Source organism: Rosa rugosa, chromosome 4, assembly GCF_958449725.1.
Source record: "Rosa rugosa chromosome 4, drRosRugo1.1, whole genome shotgun sequence".
Taxonomy (NCBI): domain Eukaryota; kingdom Viridiplantae; phylum Streptophyta; class Magnoliopsida; order Rosales; family Rosaceae; genus Rosa; species Rosa rugosa.
The window spans coordinates 36732593-36755098 of NC_084823.1; the positions used below are offsets into that span (position 1 = coordinate 36732593).

At 37.4% G+C, this 22506-nt stretch overlaps 1 protein-coding gene, 1 long non-coding RNA gene and 1 pseudogene across 5 annotated transcripts; 2 read left to right on the plus strand and 1 right to left on the minus strand.

Annotated features, from left to right (window-relative positions):
- The first annotated feature begins 776 nt into the window (after positions 1-776).
- LOC133744738 (uncharacterized) lies at positions 777-1082 on the plus strand (annotated as a pseudogene).
- A 5871-nt stretch (positions 1083-6953) lies between these two features.
- On the minus strand, positions 6954-11107 carry LOC133746344 (uncharacterized). 4 transcript variants are annotated; one of them, XR_009864073.1, is made up of 6 exons: positions 10380-11107; positions 9532-9603; positions 9253-9322; positions 7974-8092; positions 7481-7555; positions 6954-7182 (listed from the first exon to the last, which is right to left on the minus strand). It is a non-coding gene; the product is annotated as an uncharacterized LOC133746344 (long non-coding RNA). The 4 variants fall into 4 exon arrangements; XR_009864074.1 differs by having other exon boundaries at positions 7407-7555; XR_009864076.1 differs by having other exon boundaries at positions 9253-9403.
- A 4024-nt stretch (positions 11108-15131) lies between these two features.
- LOC133706857 (peroxidase N1-like) lies at positions 15132-16367 on the plus strand. Its single transcript, XM_062132409.1, has 3 exons — positions 15132-15541; positions 15666-15828; positions 15946-16367. The coding sequence occupies exons 1-3, from the start codon at positions 15137-15139 to the stop codon at positions 16365-16367; spliced, it is 990 nt and encodes a 329-aa protein (XP_061988393.1). The 5' UTR covers positions 15132-15136.
- Positions 16368-22506: the final 6139 nt, after the last annotated feature.

Genomic DNA, 22506 nt, shown 5'->3' on the forward strand with positions numbered 1-22506 from the left:
GAGTCATGGTTACGTGCATGCTTTTGGTTAGGATTCTCATGGATTTAATCAATTAAGGAAGGCTATCATACTTCAGTGGCAATATGCATGCCAGCAACCAAGATTCCCATGCAATCAAGGAATTAAGGTGGACGTGGAACAATTCTAGAAACATGCAATCACCTTTGATTGCAATAAATAAGGGATGATATAATTATACATGATTGCATGATTACGGTGTAAGTGTTTCACTAAGCTAAAGAGTCCTCGCGAAGATATGAATATAAGACGTGCATATCCTACCGTTTGCATCCAAGAAGATTACGTCCAGGACTCCAAGAGGCAATTAACTTTGCCTACATTCTAGCTACGACAGAGGATAATTATTAAGGGGAAAATTCTGTTTAGTCCCTGTACTATGACTCTGTCATCGTTTCAGTCCCTGACATTCTAATTTAATCTGAAAAGTCCCTGAAATCACAATTTCCGTCTAATAGACCCTCGCCGTCCAAATATTTCGTTAACTAGCTAACGTGGCACACAATTAGATGCCATGTCTACGCCACGTAAGCTAGGTGGATGGTAAAATGTCAACTATACCCCTGTTCAATTTCCTTTCTCTTTTCTCCTTTTAATTTCTTTCATTCTCTTTTCCTTTTATTTTCTTTACGCCCAAAATCCACCACCACCTAGCTCTCCACCACCACTACCAAGCTCACCATGTCATCTTTTAACTCTGGTCACTCCTTTCTCTCTTTCTCTTCTCCGAGTGAGAGAAAGTCATACCCGCCCCCAAAATGCTCCGCCTGCGCCTCATCCAAACCCGCAGCGGCTCCGCCACCAGCCTTAGCCGTTGGGCAAGTCCCGGCCACGAAGAACAGCCCAAAGGCTGCCTCTTCAACCGAACCCCTCTACCTCCAGGCCAGTCTCGAAAATGGGAGGATTGGTAGCTCCCCTGCTACATCACCAGCTTCCTCACCATCGTCATCCTCGGTGTCGGACTCAATGCGAAGCCCGATCTCACTATCGAGACCTGGACCCACCAGAAGGCCCTTGAGCGCCTGGAAATCGAGCATGCCTGCCTTTCAGCTAAATCAGAATGAAGAATCAATTCGATCCGGGTAATGAGGTTCTGGATCGAAACTGTTTTTGAGTTTCCGTGGGTTGTTTTCGCTATTGATATTATATGTGGTTGAAATAAGGGTTTCTGGATTGTTTAATTCGGCTCTTTTGAAGTTTGAATACTTCCTAATTTTGTTACTTTTTAGATAATTTGGATGTTTGACTTGGTAATGTTTCGAATAGCTCATCAGTTTCATGCTTCAAATTGTAACTTTGGTTCTTCTATGGTTCGGCAAGATGTCATCTTTTTGATCAGGCAAACTCTCAACTTTCTCTGCTTCTTTGATTCATCTGCTTGTGTAAATTCGAGTTGGGTTTTGTAAAGAATCGAAACTAGAATATGGGTTTTGGGTAAGATCAGTGAGGATTTTGGGGTCTTCTTGGTTCCCAAAGGAAGAGAAATTTGATTTGGAATTGGGGTTTGTGTTGTGTTGCTGGTGACATTGGATTGTGAAAGGAATGTTCTTTTAAGGATTGAATTGATTATTCACAAATTGGGTTTCTAAATTAACCTTGATTTTGATTGAGATTGCTATGAAATTGAACTTTGCAACTCGATGTTGGTGAATCACTGGGTAAGACCCATTTTGATGATCGATGGTGGTCTGATGAGTTCGATCAAGATGGGATAAGACCCATGTCTACTGATGGTGATGATAAGACCCATTTTCAGATTTCCTTTTAGTGGAGAGAGAGAGAGAGAGAGAGAGAGAGAGAGAGAGAGAGAGAGAGAGAGAGAGAGAGAGAGAGAGAGAGAGAGAGAGAGAGAGAGAGAGAGAGAGAGAGAGAGAGAGAGAGAGAGAGAGAGAGCTTGGTGGTGGTGGTTATGGTGGTTGGGTGTGAAGAAGAATAAGGTAGGAAGAAAAAAAAAAGGAATAAAAGAAATTAAAAAGGAAAAAAAGAAGGGAGAAGTAATAGAGGGTTATATTGGACATTTCACCACTATCATGCTGAGGTGGCGTATAAAGGATTGCCACGTCAGCAAGTTAACGACCAAATTTGACGGAATTTTAACGGCGAGGACCTATTAGACGGAAATTGTGACCTTAGGGACTTTTTAGATTAAATTAGAATGTCAGGGGCTGAAACGATGACAGAGTCATAGTACAGGGACTAAACAGAATTTTCCCCAATTATTAATTATTGCCTATGATAGTTATCAAAACTATTAAGAGTTTTGATTTGATTTAAGGCCAATAACTGTGGCCTAAAATATAATATTGCACTCCTATTAGGAAGGAGAATCTGCCATGAGTAGCCTATATAAGATGACATACAAGAGAGAACTATTAAAACAATCTCAACGATTATCAAAGCCTCCCCGGAGCAACCTTCAACCTAGTTGAAACCAGCGAAGCAAGGGTAACGCCCTCGCAACCCAGGGAAGCTAAAGTCACGCTTTAGCAAACCCGTGCTTTATCCTACTTCCCGGTGATTGCTCTGCTTAGTCTACAACACTAAGTATCGACTCGGTGACGCAAGAGATCACACCACAAGTCCTTATCCGTAAGACGAAAGTCCATTTCCAAAAGGCATAGAAAAGAACCTTGTGACGAGATTTGTGCTCTCCTCGTCCACAACGTTTGAGAAGAAGTCAGGTCAAGGGGCACCCCGACGACTACACTGCAAGGTGTTGGCACGCTCGCACACTTAAAAGAAACAGTTTGCTACCCATACTGGTTTTTGGAGCCAAACAGAACTATTAGTTATGATGTTACTACAGATTACCATTTGTTAATCCAAATAATATTTTCATTATCACCATTAATAGAATTGGGCTAATGTTAGAGCTCATATATCTTGGCATATTCTTCTATTATGCTTCAGCAAAAGGGCAAAAGAGGGTTGCTACATATTTGGTATGTGAACTTATTTTCTTTGAGGCTATTGTACATGTGTCTGGAACTATGTTGGCAATACTCGAGCATAAGATCATGAATTGACATTTGAGAGCTGTTGTAGTTGGTTCTATTTGTGATTTTTTTCAATATCCTCATGTATAGCTCTCTTCTATTCATTGTGAGTGATGTCATTAAAACAAAGAGTGTGAAATATATATATATATATATCATTCTCACTCTCAGTTGCCAACTTTATGAATGGTTATTGCTGGACTTCTGTCGCTCTTATTGGAAAAGTGAACTACAATAAAACCTCTATAACTAAATAATATTGGGACTATGAAAAATTATTACTTTAGAGGGGTTATTATATTATCGATAAATGAATATCTATTACTTTAGAGAGAGTTCTATGTTATTCCTAGTTGAATTATAATTTTTTTTTTTTGAATGATTAGTTGAATTATATAACATAGTCTAATTTGATTATGTTGACTACCGAAGATAATCAAGATCTATATGACAATTATGTTATACCAAATATTTTTCGAAAGAGACATTTCCAGAATTGATAACTTTGAATGACTATTTGCTACAAAATGAAAAATAATATAACAAATCTGATGCATGCATTGCAATAAATTAAGGATGAAGTTCAATTCGGTTAAGACACAAGAAAAAAGCAAACGACTATAAAAGGATACTTTGAGAAATAATTAAATTGAAAATATAAGTTGTTAAAAGTTACTTAATTAATGTGTTTTTGAATATTATATACTATTTCTTTTATGTGTTTCATCAATCATTATTTTTATTTTTATTTTGAAAAAAAAAACTCTTAGCCCACCCCACCCTTACATATCAGTGAGAATCAAACCCATGACCTTTACAATGTTGGAATTATAACTTACCAACAGGTCACAGCACTCACCAGCGATATTTCATCAATCATTATTATCTTTTGCGATACTTTTTTTTATTTATTTCATCAATTGTTACTTTATATATTTGCTGGGTCCTTAAGGATGTCTAGAAAAATTATTATCTTATGCATTTAGCGAGGTTCTAATATACACTGGTCCCAAGTTGGGACTGGAGAAATTTATTATTCAATAGAGGTTGTTAATTTATTGAGGTTTTATTGTACTTTATTTTGGTTAGCAACGGTCTCAGTGCAATTGCTGGAGCAGTTCAATTGATAGTCTATGCAATATACTACAGAACTACACTAAAAGATGAAGATCTTTCTGACAAGTATACTAATGAAGTGCAACTCTCAGCCATTGTCTAATTATTGCCTATCACTCAATCTATTCATAATCAACTTCAAATTTTCGGTCTTTTTTTTTAAAGGAATGACGACAAACTTTATTGATAAAACCTAATTGTTACAAAGGATTTCATCAAGTGCTGGAGGGACATCCCCACTCCAAGAAATTTGCAACCCTGAAATCAGAGCACTATGAGCTAGCTTATGAGCAATCTTATTAGATTCCCTATAAACATGACAAAAGAAGGAACCCGCCAAGGAGGTCAAAGCCAGAGAGATATCATCAATAACTCTCCCAAACACAGAAGTATCCTCACCCTCTGCTTGAATAGCCTGAACCAACTGTAAGCAATCAGTCTCAATACAAATTTTCGGTCTTTAGTTTAGTTTTCATTTTTAACAAGTACTATTTAGTTTTTATTTTTTTATATTTTTTATGTAGAAGAAAAACACTTTTCATTTTCTAAATTTACTGTTTCATAAAATATGTTTATATATTCCTTGTATCAATCTAAAAAAAATAAATTAAAATTCATCCTTAAATTTTTTGGAATGCTGCACTGCACCAGATTTATATATTATGGTCGTCAATGGATTAAGTTATGTAATTCAATATGCATGGAAAAATTCGGAAAACAAGTGAAAGCCAAAGACCTCTCCAAAACCCTACGACCTCCGGTTGAACTTTCGTTCTCGTCCGACGGCGCCTGGACATCGGGGTAGGCTTCCTGCCACATTGCTGTCATGGGTTTGCTGCCGGACGGGAGATCTACTGCCCTTGGGATTGTCGGCGGGATTTGCTCGGGTTTCGTCAGAAGGTTCGGCTGGGATAGTGCAAAGGGCGTTCGTGCTTCACCGGTCTAGTCGTTGACTCATGCTGCTGGGTTCTAGATCGTTTGATGGCCATGGATCTCGATCGATGGTGTGAGCGGTTGCAGGGCCTGGACTGGAATGAGTCTTCTGTGCTGATGCAGGTTGCAACGGCGTTGGCTCGGCAAGGCTTTGGATCGCCGAGACGAATGGGCGAGGCAAAGAGGATCATGGCGCCGCGGGTCATGCGACGTGGGTCTGGTGGAACTCGGCCGGACGGGTGCTGCACGACGGCGTGGTGGAAGGAACGAGGTGGACTGGCCCGAACCAATGATGGGCCTGATGCAATCCTTGGTGGACTCCCCTATTGGGCCGAAACTGTTTGGGCTGGGGTTTTGCCCTAGTCCAGTGCTATTTTGGGCTAGGGTTAGGCTCTTGGCCCAAACCTATGTTTTTAGCTTTTTGTCTAATTACAATAAATTTCCTTGTATTAGGAACCAAACAAGTGTAGGTTTGGCTTGTCTATTTGCTATGTTTCATAGCTTATAGGCTCGCTTTTAAAGTGAGCGATAAGTTCAAATATAGTTGGTCTATCCTATGTACTACTGTGGCTCCTCCACGAAGCCTTGTTCTGGCCATTTTTATGTGTCAGCGGGTGAGTATGTAATGGCATTCTTGGCATGCGCTATTATCAATGGAATTACCATTATTCAAAAAAAAAAAAAAAGTTATGTAATTCAATTTGAAAAAATATTTCATTATTCCTTTATTGATTAAGCCCTTTGTGGCTCAATGAAGTACTGTCTATGGAAGGTTAATTCCCTCAAGTAATAAATTTTTTATTAAAAAAATAATAAATTTGTTTTCTCAAAAAACAAAAAAAGTAACAAAATTTTCAGTTCCAACAAAAAAATGTATTCATTTATCGATTTGAATTGAGCTAAAAATTCTAAATTTAAAGGAATAAGATAACGAAATATGAACCAAACGAGACCGAAAAGTCATGATTGTGTAAAGTGTCACAAAAGTTCTGTTGAAATAGCCAAACTGTAAAGGAGTGATAGGGTATATAAAAAATAAACCCCTTCTTTACATATGTTATTCAAGGATCAACTCGATATATACACAATAACAACAAGTTTCTCAAGGTATTTTAGAGAATTGCAGCTTACTCAAGTAAACTGGAATATTGAATTGTGCGCCAACCGGTTCCATGCACACAGTAAATTAAATATAGTTAGCAATTACAGGTGTATACACACATCCAGGGACATAAAAAATTGGTCATATTCTCAGCTCAGGAGAAAAAAATGAGGCTCACACTAGGCCAAAAAAGCGAACAGACAACGGACCAAATTCGTTGTGTGATTTGGACGATCTCCGTTGTGTATCGGAGCGTTGTGTGATGAAAAATGGCACAACGGTGGAAACCCGTTGTGTGAATCACAAACAGTCAACACTTATTTGGTTAAAACTGTTGTGCCTTCTCTTGGCAGATGGCAGCCACAGTTGCCGCGTAGTCATGCTGCACATGTCATTGGCATCATTCACACAACGAAAGTTGTTTCCGAGCCGTTGTATGAAAGGCGAATCAGACAACAGCATTTTATTTTCTCTGTTGTATGAGTTATCCTCACACTTCACTTTTGGAAATTTTATTGTTGTGTGTTAGTTTTAGATAACGTATTCTAGTTATTACAGTTGTGTGATTGTAAATCAGACAACGTATGTTTGTTAGAACCGTTGCATATTATATAAGGATTCATTGTGTGAACATCCAAATTGTTACTTCAGACAACATTATTAACATTAGAAATTATGTTGTGTGATAATTGTCTTTTCTGGATTTTATGCATTGATAATAATGCTCTATTTTACCTAATGAACAGTGACTAATTGTGTGAAGTTTACTATATTAGTGCTTGAAATCATTATCCAATGAACAATGATTAATATTTACGCCAAAAGCAATGTGATACATCAATAAAATTCCAATATATCCACCAGATATTGAATCCAAGTAACATGTCATTGCTATAAAGTTTCCTAGCTAGCTGAATTTACATGATGAAAGAAAATATATTTTACTTCATTGCTTGGTATTCCATGCTTGATCACTTAGTGACTCTTTAGGCAACATTTCACTAGATATTCCCAAACCTGCAAACAGAATAAGCAAAATTCAAGGTTATGAAGGAATTATTCAAACTAATTAAAGCTAAAATAGAAGAAAACATTGCAAGGTAACATTACCAAGCCTTGTACACTAAGAGAAGCAGAGCTATAATATATGTGTAAGCATAACAAACAAATAATACAATTTGATCAAACAAACAAATAAGCATATATAACATGAAATCAGCAGATGTAAACAACCCACTTACTCTATCATAGCTAAAAGTTTCAATTGATCAAACAAACAAACGCGCATAACATGAGATCCGCAGATATAAACAACCTGATATTTTGACAGATAACAACTCTCAATAGCATGTGGCCTTAATTCCAGGCTAGTCAGTTTTGAGAGAGAGACCTGCAAATCAAAATCATCAGCCAAAATCACCCCAAAGATAAATGTAAGAGTTCACAAACAATCAAATCACTTACTCCTACAGCTAACAATGTTTAGCAGCCATAAAAAAAATGGATACAATTGTGCAATTGTAATTAGATCAAGACCATCAACAAATTGTATAGCAGCAGATAACATATAAGTATCTAAAGTGCCTAAACCAAATAAAATTTGAATGATTAATTAAAGCATTAATTATTACTAGACCCTGCATTCAAAATAGAAAAAGAAAGGCAAATTATTACTCACAAACAAGCATTCCATACCCAATCCCAAGTATGTAAAACAATTTCCAGATCAAAGTACTTCTCCTACTGTAAGAAAACAACTTAACAATCTACCAAATACAGAATGCACACAACCTGTATAAGTGAAATACCTGAAGGAGAATCTGGCTTTTGGTGTTATGCCAATAAATCAAACTGAACGACTTCCACAAATGCAACTAGCTTTGAAAGCTTGCTCATATTTCCTTCCAGATCTCAGCAAGAACCTCACCTAAATGTCAGTCAAAGTTATTATTATCTAGTTTATAAGATTTAGCGGTTGTTGCAGCAACTAAAATAAGACATAAATGAAAAACTGATTTGCTATCTTTTTCTAGTGAAATTAATCTTACTTCATAAGCTCAACTTCAAACTCACAACCAATTCAAATCAAGCAAAAACTAACTCTAACAGGTTCTTGCATTGTCTTCAGAGATAAAGACTTGAAAACTAATCACCCACAAACAACTTGCACAAACTGAAAAGAGAATGATCAAACTAAACTAATAAATAAAGAAGTTGAGATCTTTATCACTATGAGAAAGAACAAATAGATGCAAAAGGAAACAGAAAGAACATGACAGTGATACTGTTTTCAGAAATTCCTGCAACAGACCTGTAACTTTGAAAAATCATAACTAATTATAGAAAAATCATTTTTAGGAGATTCCAAGTCTCAAATACTCTGTAACAAGTCCACTACAAATTCTCAGGAGAAAATAACTTCAAATTATTAACAGAAAATTACAGTTTTACAGAAACAGTTTATATAACTGTAGTTTCTGATTTTCCTCTCATATGTCTTAACTGTAGTTTCTGAAATAATTTATATAAGTGATAGTCCAATTTGATAAGTACAACCAAACTCATATATAGTTTTAAAGAAAAGTGAGAACCGAAAGACAAACTATCAAAGATCATGTATCAGTTCAGTTTGTCAAAACTCAAGCTATTTGGAAATATAAAATTGAAACAGAGTATGAGTTAATAACATTACAGAACTAAAAGCTTATTCCAATTGGTTTCTATAAGAACAGAGCTTAATCAAAGAGAGGCTAAAAGATATCCAGACGTGTATTTGAATATGAAGAGCTGCAAATCAATAGAAAGTAATCAAAGAATTGAGATTGAAATTCATCAGGCGTACCCTTTTTAACAAGCAGATCAGAGGAGAAAGGGTGAGAATTCCAGAAAAAATGATAAGAACAAGCATAAAGAGACCGAGGAGAAGGAAAAGATTGAAGAAGGGAAAAACTTGGTTAAGCCCATTCAATGAGTAACGATGAGAAAGAAAAGATTGAAGAAGGGAAGAAAGTATGTAGCTTTGCAAAGAGAAAGAAGCTAATTTTCATAGGTTTATATATTTCAGTAAAGAGACAATAAGATTCATACCCTATTCTCTGAAAGAAACTTGTGAAGAGAGAGAGCAATAGAAAACTGGGACTTTGTATGGAGAACCAAGCTGCAACAATGAAAATGAGGGTAGGAGGTCGAGTTAAGTTCATGTTTCCCATGTAAAATTTTCTTGATGGTGTGCTATTTGCTGGCGTGACAATACCAAAAATACAATTAAAGCATTAAATGAAAATAAGTTTTGAGGTGTTTAGTCTCAAACTCATTTACATACACCAGAATAGAAAGAACATTTTAATACCATTTGTTTAGTCTCACCTACTCTCTAGTCTGACCTTCCATAGAAGCTTTAGATTTGACCTTCCATAAAAATTCCATCTCTTTCAGGTCCTGAACAAACAACATATGGAGATATAAGTTAGACATTGCAAAAAGCAAAGCAATTGCAACTTGTCAGCATTATAATTTCTATAGAGCATACTACAACACATGCTCACGAATATGTAACACATGCTCAGGCATATGGTGTTGTATGCCTATCTCAATCCATGTGCATGAAGAAGTTGTAAGCTTGATTTATATATTTCAATGAACAAACATGAGTACAAATAGATACAAGCCAAAGCTATCAGGTACAATTGTAATCAAACTAAACAACTATAAGGGCCAAAGATAAGATATACTAGACTCTCTTCAGATCAGAAGAGGCGGATCTAATTGTGCAAGAGGAGAATAGAATCCAGTGCTAGAATAAAATCGACACAGATCCAAGCAAATAAGCATCAAAACTATGAACCATATTACTAAGCAAATAAGCATCAAAACTGTGAACCAGAAACTACACAAAAACATAAACGAATAGAACTAATGTATACAGCCAAGATATGTATGAAATGAAGCCAAACAGGTATTGAAGGTATATTCATCATCCATGCCGCGACCGCTTTAGTTAAAATTTCCACAACAGGGTCAGTTACCAATCAAAATCACAGTAAAAAATGAAAAACGAAAATCAAGAATGAAAATCATACTTTAAAGATACTAAAAACCTCTCACAAGACTCAAAATCATACAAGAATCAATAGATGAAGAAATACTGCAGAGCCATTGAAACAGAAATTCACATACAAAAAAAAAAAAAAAATCTACAAAGAACAAACCCTAACCTCGAGTTGTGAAGACGAAGGCGACGAAGGTAATGGAGTCTAGGGTGGAAAATCTCGGGTCTTGGATGAGGATCGAACTTGTAAGTATATTTTTCCATACAAGGATCGAAGGTAATGGAGTCTAGGGTGGAATATCTGATTATCCCCGAGTACCATTTGTAACATCAGATCGAGATTATACCTCGGAAAATCGGAATCCCACTTCAGTCATTCAAACTCAGCTTCCCGAGCTCTCTGTTGAAACTGGAATGGAGATGAACTGACGGATCTCGCTCTACAATCCAGAAAACTTCTCGATTCCTCGTCTACAGGAGTAGTCGAAGTGGAAGCCAAGGCCAGGATAGTCGGAAAAGCACAAGAAGCTCAGACGGTGGCCGGAAATGGCGGAAACTCGCCAGAGCAGTCACCACTTTTCACCGTCGAGTCGCCCTCCTCGTCCCGTGCACGGGCGATCCAAGGCCACAGGCGCGACGGCGTCGACTAGTCGGAGGGACTGGGGGTCTTGCGTCGTCGATCGGTGGCCGGAGGTCGGCGCTCTGGCTGGGTTTCCTCGGTCGAGTCGTGTTTCGGTTCTGAGAGCACCGAGCTCTCGTTTTCTCTCTCTCTCTCTCTCGAGCTTACTCTCCTTCTCCAGAACTCTCCTCTCCTTTTTCTTTCTCTCTCTTCTCTTTTTTTCTCCCGAAGCCTCTGGGCTCTCCCGATTTTGCTATGTGTCAACCAAAAATAATAGCCCCCGTAGGCTTAGACACCCACACATATTTATTATATGAAGATATTTAATTTCTTGATAAAAGTAATAATAGTCAATTTCTTCATTTACTAAGAATAACTCATTTATGTTCGTGAATAAATTTTCAAATCTATTGAGATAATAAGAAAATATTTATCCTATTCTCTCGTGGTTTTATAATCTTTCTTATGCGAGAAAGATATTTTGTGCTAATAAGTTCTTATCACTAAATATAATATGCAAATAAAATTAGTTATTTCTAAAATGTCTCGGGTATTACATCAACTCTCTAGTTTTACGACTCTCAATCTACGTCAATTTTCTGCTCTACATTTTACAAATCTCATCTAATTTTTCGCTTGTTATGACTTTCTGGGTTTTGTGTGATTGCTAAATCTCATCTACATTTATGCACTTATAACTCCCTAAGGAGAGCTTAATCACGAGTAGATAAACTTTCTAAAATTTTTACATTAGTTGGTATAGCTCATAGAGACGAGAGTGTGAGAGGTGACAGATTAAAAAAAGAGGTTGCGAGTGAGCGGTTATGAGCATATTAGTTATACGTGGTATTTAAGGTTTAAGGTTGACCTAATAGATCAAGACCCTAACGGCGACGAAAATAGCTGAAATTTTGACCATAACCATTTATTCTTATCATGATAACATCCAACGGTCAATCTTGATAAATTCTATTTCCACCACATTGTTGCTCATAGAATGTATATTTTTCCATACACTAATAAACAAGTTAAAACCACATTAGTAGGGATATAAGGATTTCGTGCGATCCAAAAAATTGAAACTTAAAATTGATAAATTTGACATTACCCATCTACTTGTAGTGTATTGATAGGTATTGTATAAAAAAGTTAACTCGATCCACTGTTATTTAGATGTCCAATAAAGCGGTCAACCATTTGTGCACTTATAGCTCCCTAAGGGGAGCTTAACCACGAGTAGATAAACTTTCTGAAATTTTTACATTAGTTGATGTAGCTCATAGCCACGAGAGTGTGAGAGCTGACAGATCAAAAAAAGAAGTTGCGAGTGAGCAGTTATGAGTATATTAGTTTTATAGGGTATTTAGGGTTTAGAGTTGACCTAATGGATCGAGACCCAAACAACGAAAAAAATAGCTGAAATTTTGACCATAACCATTTATTCTTATCATGATAACATCCAACGGACAATCTTGATAAATTCTATTTCCTCCACCTTGTTGCTCATAGAAGGTATATTTTTCCATACAAGTATAGTTAAAACCACATTAGTGGGGATATAAGGATTTCGTGCGATCAAAAAAATTAAAACTTAAAATTGATAAATTTGACATTACCCATCTACTTGTAGTGTATTGAGGTATTGTATAAAAAATTTAACCCAATCCACTGTTATTTAGATGTCCAATAAAGCGGTCAACCATTTATGCACTTATAGCTCCCTAAGGGGAGCTTAACCACGAGTAGATAAATTTTCTGAAATGTTTACATTAGTTGATGTAGCTCATAGCCACGAGAGTGTGAGAGCTGACAGAGCAAAAAAAGAAGTTGCGAGTGAGCGGTTATGAGCATATTAATTTTATAGGGTATTTAGGGTTTAGGGTTGACCTAATAGATCGAGACCCAAACGACGACAAAAATAGCTAAAATTTTGACCATAACCATTTCTTCTTATCATGATAACATCCAACGGTCAATCTTGATAAATTCTATTTCCTCCACCTTGTTGCTCATAGAAGGTATATTTTTTTATACACTAATAAACAAGTTAAAACCACATTAGTAGGGATATAATGATTTTGTGCAATCAATATATTCAAAATATGGAAATTGAAAAATTGAGACAACCCATGTATTTATAGTGTGTTAACATCCAACAGTTGATTTTGATAAAATCTATTTCCGCCACCTTGTTGTTTATGGACGGTATATTTTCTTATACAACTAATAAACAAGTTGGACAACATTAGTAGACATATAAGGATTTTGTGCGATCTAAAAAATCGAAATTGAAAATTAATAAATCAATCCATATCGTCAAGCAATGACACCTTAGTAACACTATATTTGTTTATTACGTTCCTCTGAGGGCAACCCCATCAAGACATAAGACTTTGGGAAAACCGACCATTGGATGCATTGATTGAGATATTTTATGCCCATTTTCAAAATATTATCCTCTTTCGACTTCGATTCAATAGCGATCCACTCTGTCAACCATAATATTCAAAAATTCGAGGGACTTGATCTTTGCGGTTAGTTTTTCTAAATATTTAAATGTTAAATTTATAAATAAAATTTAATCAAGTCAACATCCTATTAGAAAATTTAATTTTTTAATCTTTCTTTCTATTTTATTTCTATGTCACTAATGTGGTCGAAACGAGAACAATAACTAATAAATCATAACAAATTCAGTTTATTATATGTTGAAAAAAAAAAGGAAAAGAGAATAAGGTGTAGAAAAAAAAAAAAAAAACCAAATTCGTTTAAGCACAAAGCTAACGCACCCTGCACCCGTGTATTTTTTTATTTATTTCCCTTCTGCTTCTTCTTCTTCTTCAATTAGAAGGATTGAGGTCTGCAAGGAACGCACTACCAGCAGCTTGCCCGGAATTCTCCCGCCGTCGTCCCACCATCCTCAACCCAACCACCACCTTCCATCGACTGCGTCGATCTCTACGGCCACCTAACCTCGCCCTTATCGATCGGCCCTTAATACCCTCATGCCGGATCTCAACCCCATCAACTTGCCCGTCCAAGTCTCCCACACACGGATTGCCCGGAGAAGATGGCGTCCTAGAAACTAAAGAGCTGAAGGTGAGAAAAAGTTTTCAAGAATGTAGCTAGAGAGAATGGGTTGTGGTGATGGGTGACGAGCACGGTGATGAGCACTTTCAGGCTACAGAACTTGATCCAAGATCTACCTTTTATCATCAGAGGTAATCACAGGTGTAGAGATTGGCTTATAATTTCACTCGGGTCTGCTCTGGGTAAAACCCAATTCACCCAAATCGATTCACCCTAGGTAAAACTCAATTGAGAAACTTGACCGGGAACAGGCTTGGCCTTTCCCATGTGAATTTCATCTTAATAAGGAGGCACGTGAAAGTCATGTGGGTGGACCCAAAAAGGCCGAGCATTACTTGCTTGGAGCATGGAAGACGTTCTCATAGACAACACAAAATAACAAACTGTTGTGTGATATTTTGCAAGTTCCTCCTATACAACAGATTTAACTATTCTGTTGTACTATGTAGTACCAATTTGGAGCCAAGTTAGGAGGGAAATTTGCCGCTATTTTTTTTTTTCATTCACACAACAAACTATTCTTGTAAGTGTTGTGCAATCACCTTCTACATAAAAACTTCAAAATTTTTATGGTCTTATACAACGTAAGGTTCTTAATCGTGTTGTATGATTGACTTTCCATCATCACACAACATCTTTTTTTTTTTCGTTGTGTAAAAAGTGTTGTATATTGAGGTTATTGGCCTAGTGTCATACATTTCCTCAGTAACCTAACAAGAACTCAATGTCCATGTACCAATTATATGCAATGTTTTTTAGATTCTAACAATTAAGCAACTATATCACCCTAAATTGTAGCTGTTCCAAAACACCAACTTTAGTATCAGAATGAACTCAAACCCTTATTTTTCTTTTATCTCAAATTTTTTACAGCGTGTGCCACACGTTGTGGTTCTAAAAATATTTAGCAACGCGCATTTATGCTTGTTGATATCTCAAATAACAATTTTTAGACAACAACGTGTAAAGTGAGTTGTCTTTACATATATATATATATTTTTTTTATAGAATGTAAAGTGAGTTGTCAATAATCAAATTAAAAACAAGCAAATGATACATGTGGTGGTAAATAATTTAATACAACGCACATTCTGTGCCTATTTTAAAAGATTGTACGTGAAAACGAGTATTTATAGACCATTTTTCTTATGGTGCATTCATCTAATCGTTCATACATTGATTCAATATAAACAAATAAGCTAGCTAAGTTAGAAATGTACCAGAAGTCCTCCATTTTCGTTATGTTTCTGACCTTGCTTGCCTTGGCTACCACCTTCCCCAGCTCGGTGCAAAGCCAAAGCACCCGAGTTGGATTCTATTCCAGTTCATGTCCTAAGGCAGAGTCCATTGTCACACAAACAGTTCAGAAGCATTTCACATCCACTCCTTCCATTGCTCCTGGCTTATTGAGGATGCACTTTCATGACTGCTTTGTCCAAGGTTGTGACGCTTCTGTCCTCCTCAACGGCGCAAACACTGAAAAAACCGCTGGCCCAAACCTCGGATTGAGAGGTTGGGAAGTCATTGACGATGCAAAGACTCAGCTTGAAGCCGCATGCCCTGGTGTTGTTTCCTGTGCAGACATTCTCGCCTTAGCAGCTCGCGATTCTGTCGTCTTGGTTAGTTTTTTCTTTGATAACCTAGCGAATATTATGTTAGTAGTATAGATGCACTAATTCGTTGCATCCTCGGTATATTTAAAAATAATACACATGGATTAATCTTTGATATATTTTCTTGCAGACAAAGGGAATTAACTGGGACGTGCCTACCGGAAGGTTAGACGGACGAGTATCATTGGCATCTGAGGCTAAAAATATGCCTGGCCCTAGGGATTCTATTGACGTACAAAAGACCAAGTTTCAAACTTTTGGTCTCAACACTCAAGATCTTGTCACGCTTGTTGGTACGTAAGCTTGAATGCTGGATTACTAAAGTGTAATATTTTCTAACTAATAGCCATTAATTCTATATATTTTGTAGCTTCATTAAACTGATATGCATCTTAATTTGGAATTTATAGGTGGACACACTATTGGCACTTCAGCTTGCCAGTTCTTCAAGTACAGGCTTTACAACTTCACTACAACTGGAAACGGCGCAGATCCTACCATCAACCCTTCATTTCTTCCTCAACTACGAACACTTTGCCCCCAAGATGGTGATGCAGCAAAGCGTGTCGATTTGGACACAGGCAGTGCAGCTTTATTTGATGCAACATTCTTCAAAAACTTAGAGAATGGTCGCGGGATACTTGAGTCTGATCAAAAATTATGGACTGATGCCTCCACAAAAAGCTTTGTTCAACAGTTCTTGGGTGTGAGAGGCTTGCAGGCATTGAACTTCAACATAGAGTTCGGAAGGTCCATGGTGAAGATGAGTAATATCGGTTTGAAGTCTGCAGCAAATGGTGAAATCCGCCGCATTTGTTCTGCCATTAACTAACTGATGAAGATCGATCAGAAGCACTCAAAAGGAAGTCGGAAGACTGATTTTTTGTTTTATGCATTTGGTGGAACAATTAAGACTTTTTTTGCTTCTTTAGTTAATCTCTTTCGCAGTTTTTTTGATTCCTAAGGAACAAAGTTACCTTGAGCTCATTCATTTGTGTAAGCTAGCTAATTTATTAATTAAAATGTCACTCTATACTGATAACTAGCTAGCTCCAGTTCATGATTTCTTTATCCAAATTCAGATCCAAGTATTCAGTCTTCATTGATTCAATATTAAAAGGCATTCACATCTCACATAATCCTTCATAGCTAGAAATTGGAGGATTCTGGGTAAATATACTACTTGAAAATGGCAGTGACTTATTTGGCCATAATTGGTATCTATATTCTTTTTTCTTTTTTCTTTTTTCTTTTTTAACGAAAACGGATCGATATCTGATTAGAACATACTTCATCTATACGAAAAAGATCACTTACATTGAATGTTCGATAAACATGGTTAAATAATAATTTTCTCTGGTCCCAACTCAGCCGGCCAGTGTACTAAAATACCCATGAAGAAAAAACACATAAAAACTAAATAATACATATTAAATTTTTTTTTTTTACATTTTCTATTTTCTACGTTGATGGTGCTTCTAATTCAAAATGAGGGTAAGTACTCGACCAAGTATAACCATAAAACTCATGTACACGGAATACATGAGAATCCCATTACTACTAGAACAAAAAATCACTAAGAGACTAACAATTCTATTATAAATATCAGCTTTCACTTCTTCAAATTCTCATTCATTCAGTACTCTATTTTTCTCTAATTTTCAATCATATTTTCTTTTCAATCTCCTGTCAAAGATGGTGCATACAGATGCTAGATTCGTGGTCGGTGTGGTTGGGAATGTCATCTCTGGCGGGTTTTACCTCTCTCTCCAATTCCTACATTCATACAAATATGGAACATTTTGATCCAAAGCCTTACCTTACAATAGTGTTGAATTGTTTGTTATAATGCTCTTATTATGGATTGCCATTTGTTAATCCAAATAGTATTTTAGTTGTCACCATTAACGAAATTGGACTAATTATAGAGCTCATATATCTTGGCATATTCTTCTATCATGCTTCAGCAAAAGGGTGAAAGAGGGTTGCTACATATTTGGTATATTAACTTATTTTCTTTGGGGCTATTGTGGGTGAAACTATGTTGGCAATACCCGAGCATAAGATGAAGATGAATCGACATTTGAGGGCTGTTGTAGTTGCTTCTATCTGTGATTTTTTCAATGTCCCCATATATAGCTCTCCTCGATCTATTCATTGTGAGTGATGTCATTAAAACAAAGAGTGTAAAATATATGTCATTCTCGCTCTCAGTTGCCAACTTTCTAAATGGTTGTTGCTAGACTTCCTATGCTCTTATTGGAAAAGTGGACTACTTTATTTTGGTTAGCAATGGTTTCGGTGCAATTGCTAGAGCATTTCAATTGATAGTCTATGCAATATACTACAGAACTACACCAAAAGATGAAGATCTTTATGACAGACCTACTAATGAAGTGCAACTCTTAGCCATTGTCTAATTATCGCCTATCTATCTATTCATAATCACTTCAAATTTTCGACCTTTAGTTTAGTTTTCATTTCTAACAAGTACTATTTTTTTTTATGTGTAAGAAAAATACTTTTGTTTTTCTCAATTTACTATTTCTTAAAATATGTTTCTATATTTCTTATATCAATCTAAAACAAATATATTGAACTTCATCCTTAAAATTTTTGCAACCCGGCCATGCACTGCACCACATTTATTATGGTGCGTCAATGGATTAAAATATGTTATTCAACTTGGAAAATATATTTTATTATTCTTTTATCGATTGAGCCCCTTTGCGGCTTAATGATGTACTAACTATGTTGGGTTAATTCTCTCAAGTAATAAAGTTTTTAGAAAAAAAAAAAAAAGTAAGGGTAATTCTAGTCAGACCTCTAAATTTGCTATCTAGCCCAGAGCTGTCAATTTCGACACGACCCGGTAACATGTCTCGAAACCCACACGATTAAAAAGCGAGTCGACCGCGGGTCAACCCGCCATGACCCATTTAATAAACAGGTTGACCACAAGTCAACCCGCTAACACAAAGTGAACCCGTATAACCCGTTTATTAAATGAGTTGGGTTATATATTATATATAAACTGCTTAAATGTGCCTTTTTTTTTTTTTTTTTGAAATTTCAAACTGCATTGCATTACTAAGTCAAAGAGTTACAATCATGGTTCAGTACATCAATCATACAACTCGGAACTTGAGAGAGCCAAGTCTCATGCTGATTTGATTCAAAGCCAATACTAGCGAGCCGGTGGGCTGCTTTGTTACAACTCCTAGGAGCATATATGATCTGTACTCCCTGCAAACTGTGCAATGCTACATTAATATCATCAATTATTCTACCATACTCAGAAAGTGCAGCTCCGTCGTATGATATATCTTGTACTGTTGCAATGGCCGAAGTGAGTTGCAGCTGTTGAATGAAGTCAAGTCCCGCTCTTATAGCGTGCAACTCTGCATGTTTGACTGAGGTAATATGCTGCACACATTGAGCAAAGCATGCTAGAAACTGACCTTGAGAGTCCAGTGCAATTCCACCCAGGCCTCCATGAGTAAGTGATGGCAAGAAAGCTCCATCAACGTTGACTTTAACTTGATTACCCGGCGCAGGGGTCCAGCTTGGCTGCACTCTCTGCTGCTTCACACTCGTAGATGAGCGTGCATGTTTAAACTCATCAAGCCAAGTCATTGAGCTTAGGAACAGAGCAGTAGCCGATTTCGAATTGTTGTCCCACAACATACTATTTCAATTTTTCCACAGAGCCCATATGCCCATCATGAGTCTTTCAAATATATCTTCCTTCAAACCCACTGCCCTTTCTAGCATCCATTCTTTGAATACTAGATTTGGTAACAGAGAATTTTGAAAATTAAAAGGAGGAGTAGAGAAGAAATCAATAGCCACTGGACACTTACAAAAAAGATGGACCAAGTCTTCCATTTGATGATTACAAAATAGACAACCTGTCTCCCCATCATATCCCTTTGTTAGTAGACGTTCTCTTGTAGGCAACAAGTTGTGGCAAGCTCTCCACACACAGATTTGAACTTTACCCGGTACTTTGGCCTTCCAAGTTTTCCTCCAGAGTTCAGAAAAAGGATCACCCGTTGAAGTAGTAGCCAAAACATCCCCCAGAACATGCTGACTTGCTACCCAATATGCCGTTTTAACTGTAAAATCCCCTCTGCTTTCGGGCTTCCAAAACATTTTATCTGTTGTAGCACGCCTACTAAGAGGAATAGCAAGAATATGCTCAGAAACATTTGGATGGAAAACTGTTCTTACCAAAGCAGTCCTCCATGAGCGATCACTTGAATTTATCAAATCCGCTACTCGTTCAACCATGGTATTAGATTGTCTTTGAATGAGATACTGAGGGCAACGTGGAATCCAGTCATCTTTCCAGACATTAATCTGTATACCATCCCCAACCCTCCACCTAACACCCGCCTTGAGAACCGGTCTACCTTCAACAATACTCCTCCAAGAGAAAGATGGAGCTTCCCCTAGGTCTGCCTCCCAGAATGAACAATTTGGAAAATATTTGGCCTTGTACAATTGAGCAATAAGGGACTGAGGATTAGAGATAATTCTCCACCCCTGCTTCGCTAGCATGGCTAGGTTGTATGCATAAAGATTCTTGAAACCCATACCCCCTTGTTTCTTAGTGAGGCATAATTTTTCCCAACTTCTCCAATGAATCTTTTTCTTGGAATCAGTATCTCCCCAAAAAAATGAGGCACAAAGTTTGTGAATATCATCACAGAGGCCTTTAGGTAGCAAGTAGCAGTTCATGGCATACAGGGGCATGGTTTGTGCAATTGCTTTAATAAGTATTTCTTTTCCTGCACAGCTTAGAATCTTTGATTTCCAATTCACCAACTTCTTTGTTAACTTCTCCTTGATGTATTGGAATTTTGCAGTCTTGGATTTTCCCACCCTCAATGGAAGACCCAAATACCTGTCATGCTCTTCAACTCTTTTTACCTCAAGAATGGATGCTAAAGAAAGTTGAACTTCCACAGGCACATTTCTGCTAAATACCACACTACTTTTCTGAAAATTAATCTTCTGTCCAGAGGCTTTTTCATAGATGTTGAGAATTTCCCGAATAACCTTACATTCATGAACGGTTGCAGTCCCAAATAGGAAGCTGTCATCTACAAAGAACAAGTGATGTAGTGTAGGGGCTCCAGGACCCATTTTTAATCCTTGAATTGCACCTGCTTCAACAGCCTGAGAAAGAAGAGCTGAAAGGCCCTCATCACAAAGGATGAACAAGTAGGGTGATAGGGGATCTCCCTGTCGGATTCCTCTGGTTGGTGTGACTACTGCAGTTTGCTCCCCATTGACAAGAATAGCATAAGTAACAGACTCAACACATCGCATAATCATCTTAATCCACTTCGAGTCAAAACCCAATTTGGTTAACATAGTATGCAAGAAGGTTCATTCAAGACGATCATAAGCTTTTGAAATATCTAACTTTAGGGAGAAAAAGCCCTCCTCCTGAGTTCTCATTTTATGCATAAAGTGAGCTACCTCGGTATCTACTAAGGTGTTATCAGAAATAAGTCTACCTGGAACATACGCACTCTGGAGGGGAGAGATAATCTCAGGCAGCCATCGTTTCAACCTATTTGCAATGACCTTAGAACTGATTCTGTAGAGTACATTACATAAGGCAATTGGTCTGAAGTGAGACGCATCTGTAGGGTCTTTAACTTTTGGAATAAGACAAAGATGGGTGTAGTTGGAAGCTGCCCAAATATCTTCCCCTTCAAGGAAGTTACGAATAGCCATACAAACATCAAAGCCAACAATATCCCAATATTTCTGATAGAAGAAAGGAGACATACCATCAGGTCCCGGGCTCTTTGAGGGATGCATCTGGAAACAGGCATTTTTTAGCTCATCATCCGTGTAGGGCAGCAGTAGATCAACATTCATGTGAGGTAAAGCCTTCATTGGGGTTGCACGAAATATGTCACAAAGTGCAGACTCTTCCGTGCTCTCTGTAGTAAAAATATTTTCATAATACTCCATTTGCATCAACAAGGCCCTTTATACAGTTTCTACTCCTTCTATTTGAAGCTTGCCGATGGAAAAAAGCCGAGTTTCTATCCCCATCTTTTAGCCAAATAGCTCTAGACCGTTGTCTCCAATACTTTTCTTGCTGAGAGAGTAACTGACTGTGTTTGACATGCAATAATCGTTGCTCTTCATACTATTCCGGAGAAAAGGGTCTCTGCATGATTTCTTCTAGCTTTGCTCTGATTTCACGAAGCTCAACTTTCTGCCTCTCAAAGTCAGTCGTATGCCATAGTAAAAGCTGTTTTCCAGTCGCACAGATTTTGTGTCCAACTTGCTGCAACATGTTGCCCGTAGTTGGCCTTGCCCAATTCTGTCTAATAATTTCTGTACACTGCTCATTCCCATGCCATATTTCCTCAAACCTGAATCGTCTACACGGCTTGCTGAAATTGGTTTTAGCTGTTCTCAACTCAACCATAATGGGGCAGTGTTAACGTTAGTGACCGAGGGGTCTCTAGTTAGCTTTAGAGAGAGAGAGAGAGTGACACAAGCGAAGTATAGTGGTTCACCTCCCGCCTTAGCGGGAGATTACGTCCACTTGAAAGCTTAACTAGTGTGTGTTGAGCCTTGCGGCCGAACATGATTACAAAGTGTGTTGTAATGGAGTGTGTTGAGTTGTGGGAGGAGAGTTCCTTTTATAGGTGAAGGAAGCCATCTCCTTTACATTTTCTTAGATGTGGGACAAGAACCCACTATTCTAGTCTAGAAAAGCATATTGTGGAGGCAACTTGGCAAGGCCGGAAAGGTGGCTTTCCGGCGACGGATTTGCGACTTCCGGATACCGTAGCGTAGCTTGAACATAGGGTTACAAGATGCAAGTAGTGGTTGGGCCTCACCATGACTTGTGGGTGTCCCAAAGAGGGTGTTAATTATGCTTGGTGAGATAGCAAACTAGTCATGCTAGTAGAGGTATCTACAAGTCCCCGAAG

Bases quoted from the DNA above. Each gene is read 5' to 3' on its own strand.
- LOC133706857 (XM_062132409.1), top strand. From the start codon at position 15,137: ATGTACCAGAAGTCCTCCATTTTCGTTATGTTTCTGACCTTGCTTGCC. The intron at 15,542-15,665 runs GTTAGTTTTTTC...ATTTTCTTGCAG, and splicing joins CTCGCGATTCTGTCGTCTTG to ACAAAGGGAATTAACTGGGA. The intron at 15,829-15,945 runs GTACGTAAGCTT...TGGAATTTATAG, and splicing joins AGATCTTGTCACGCTTGTTG to GTGGACACACTATTGGCACT.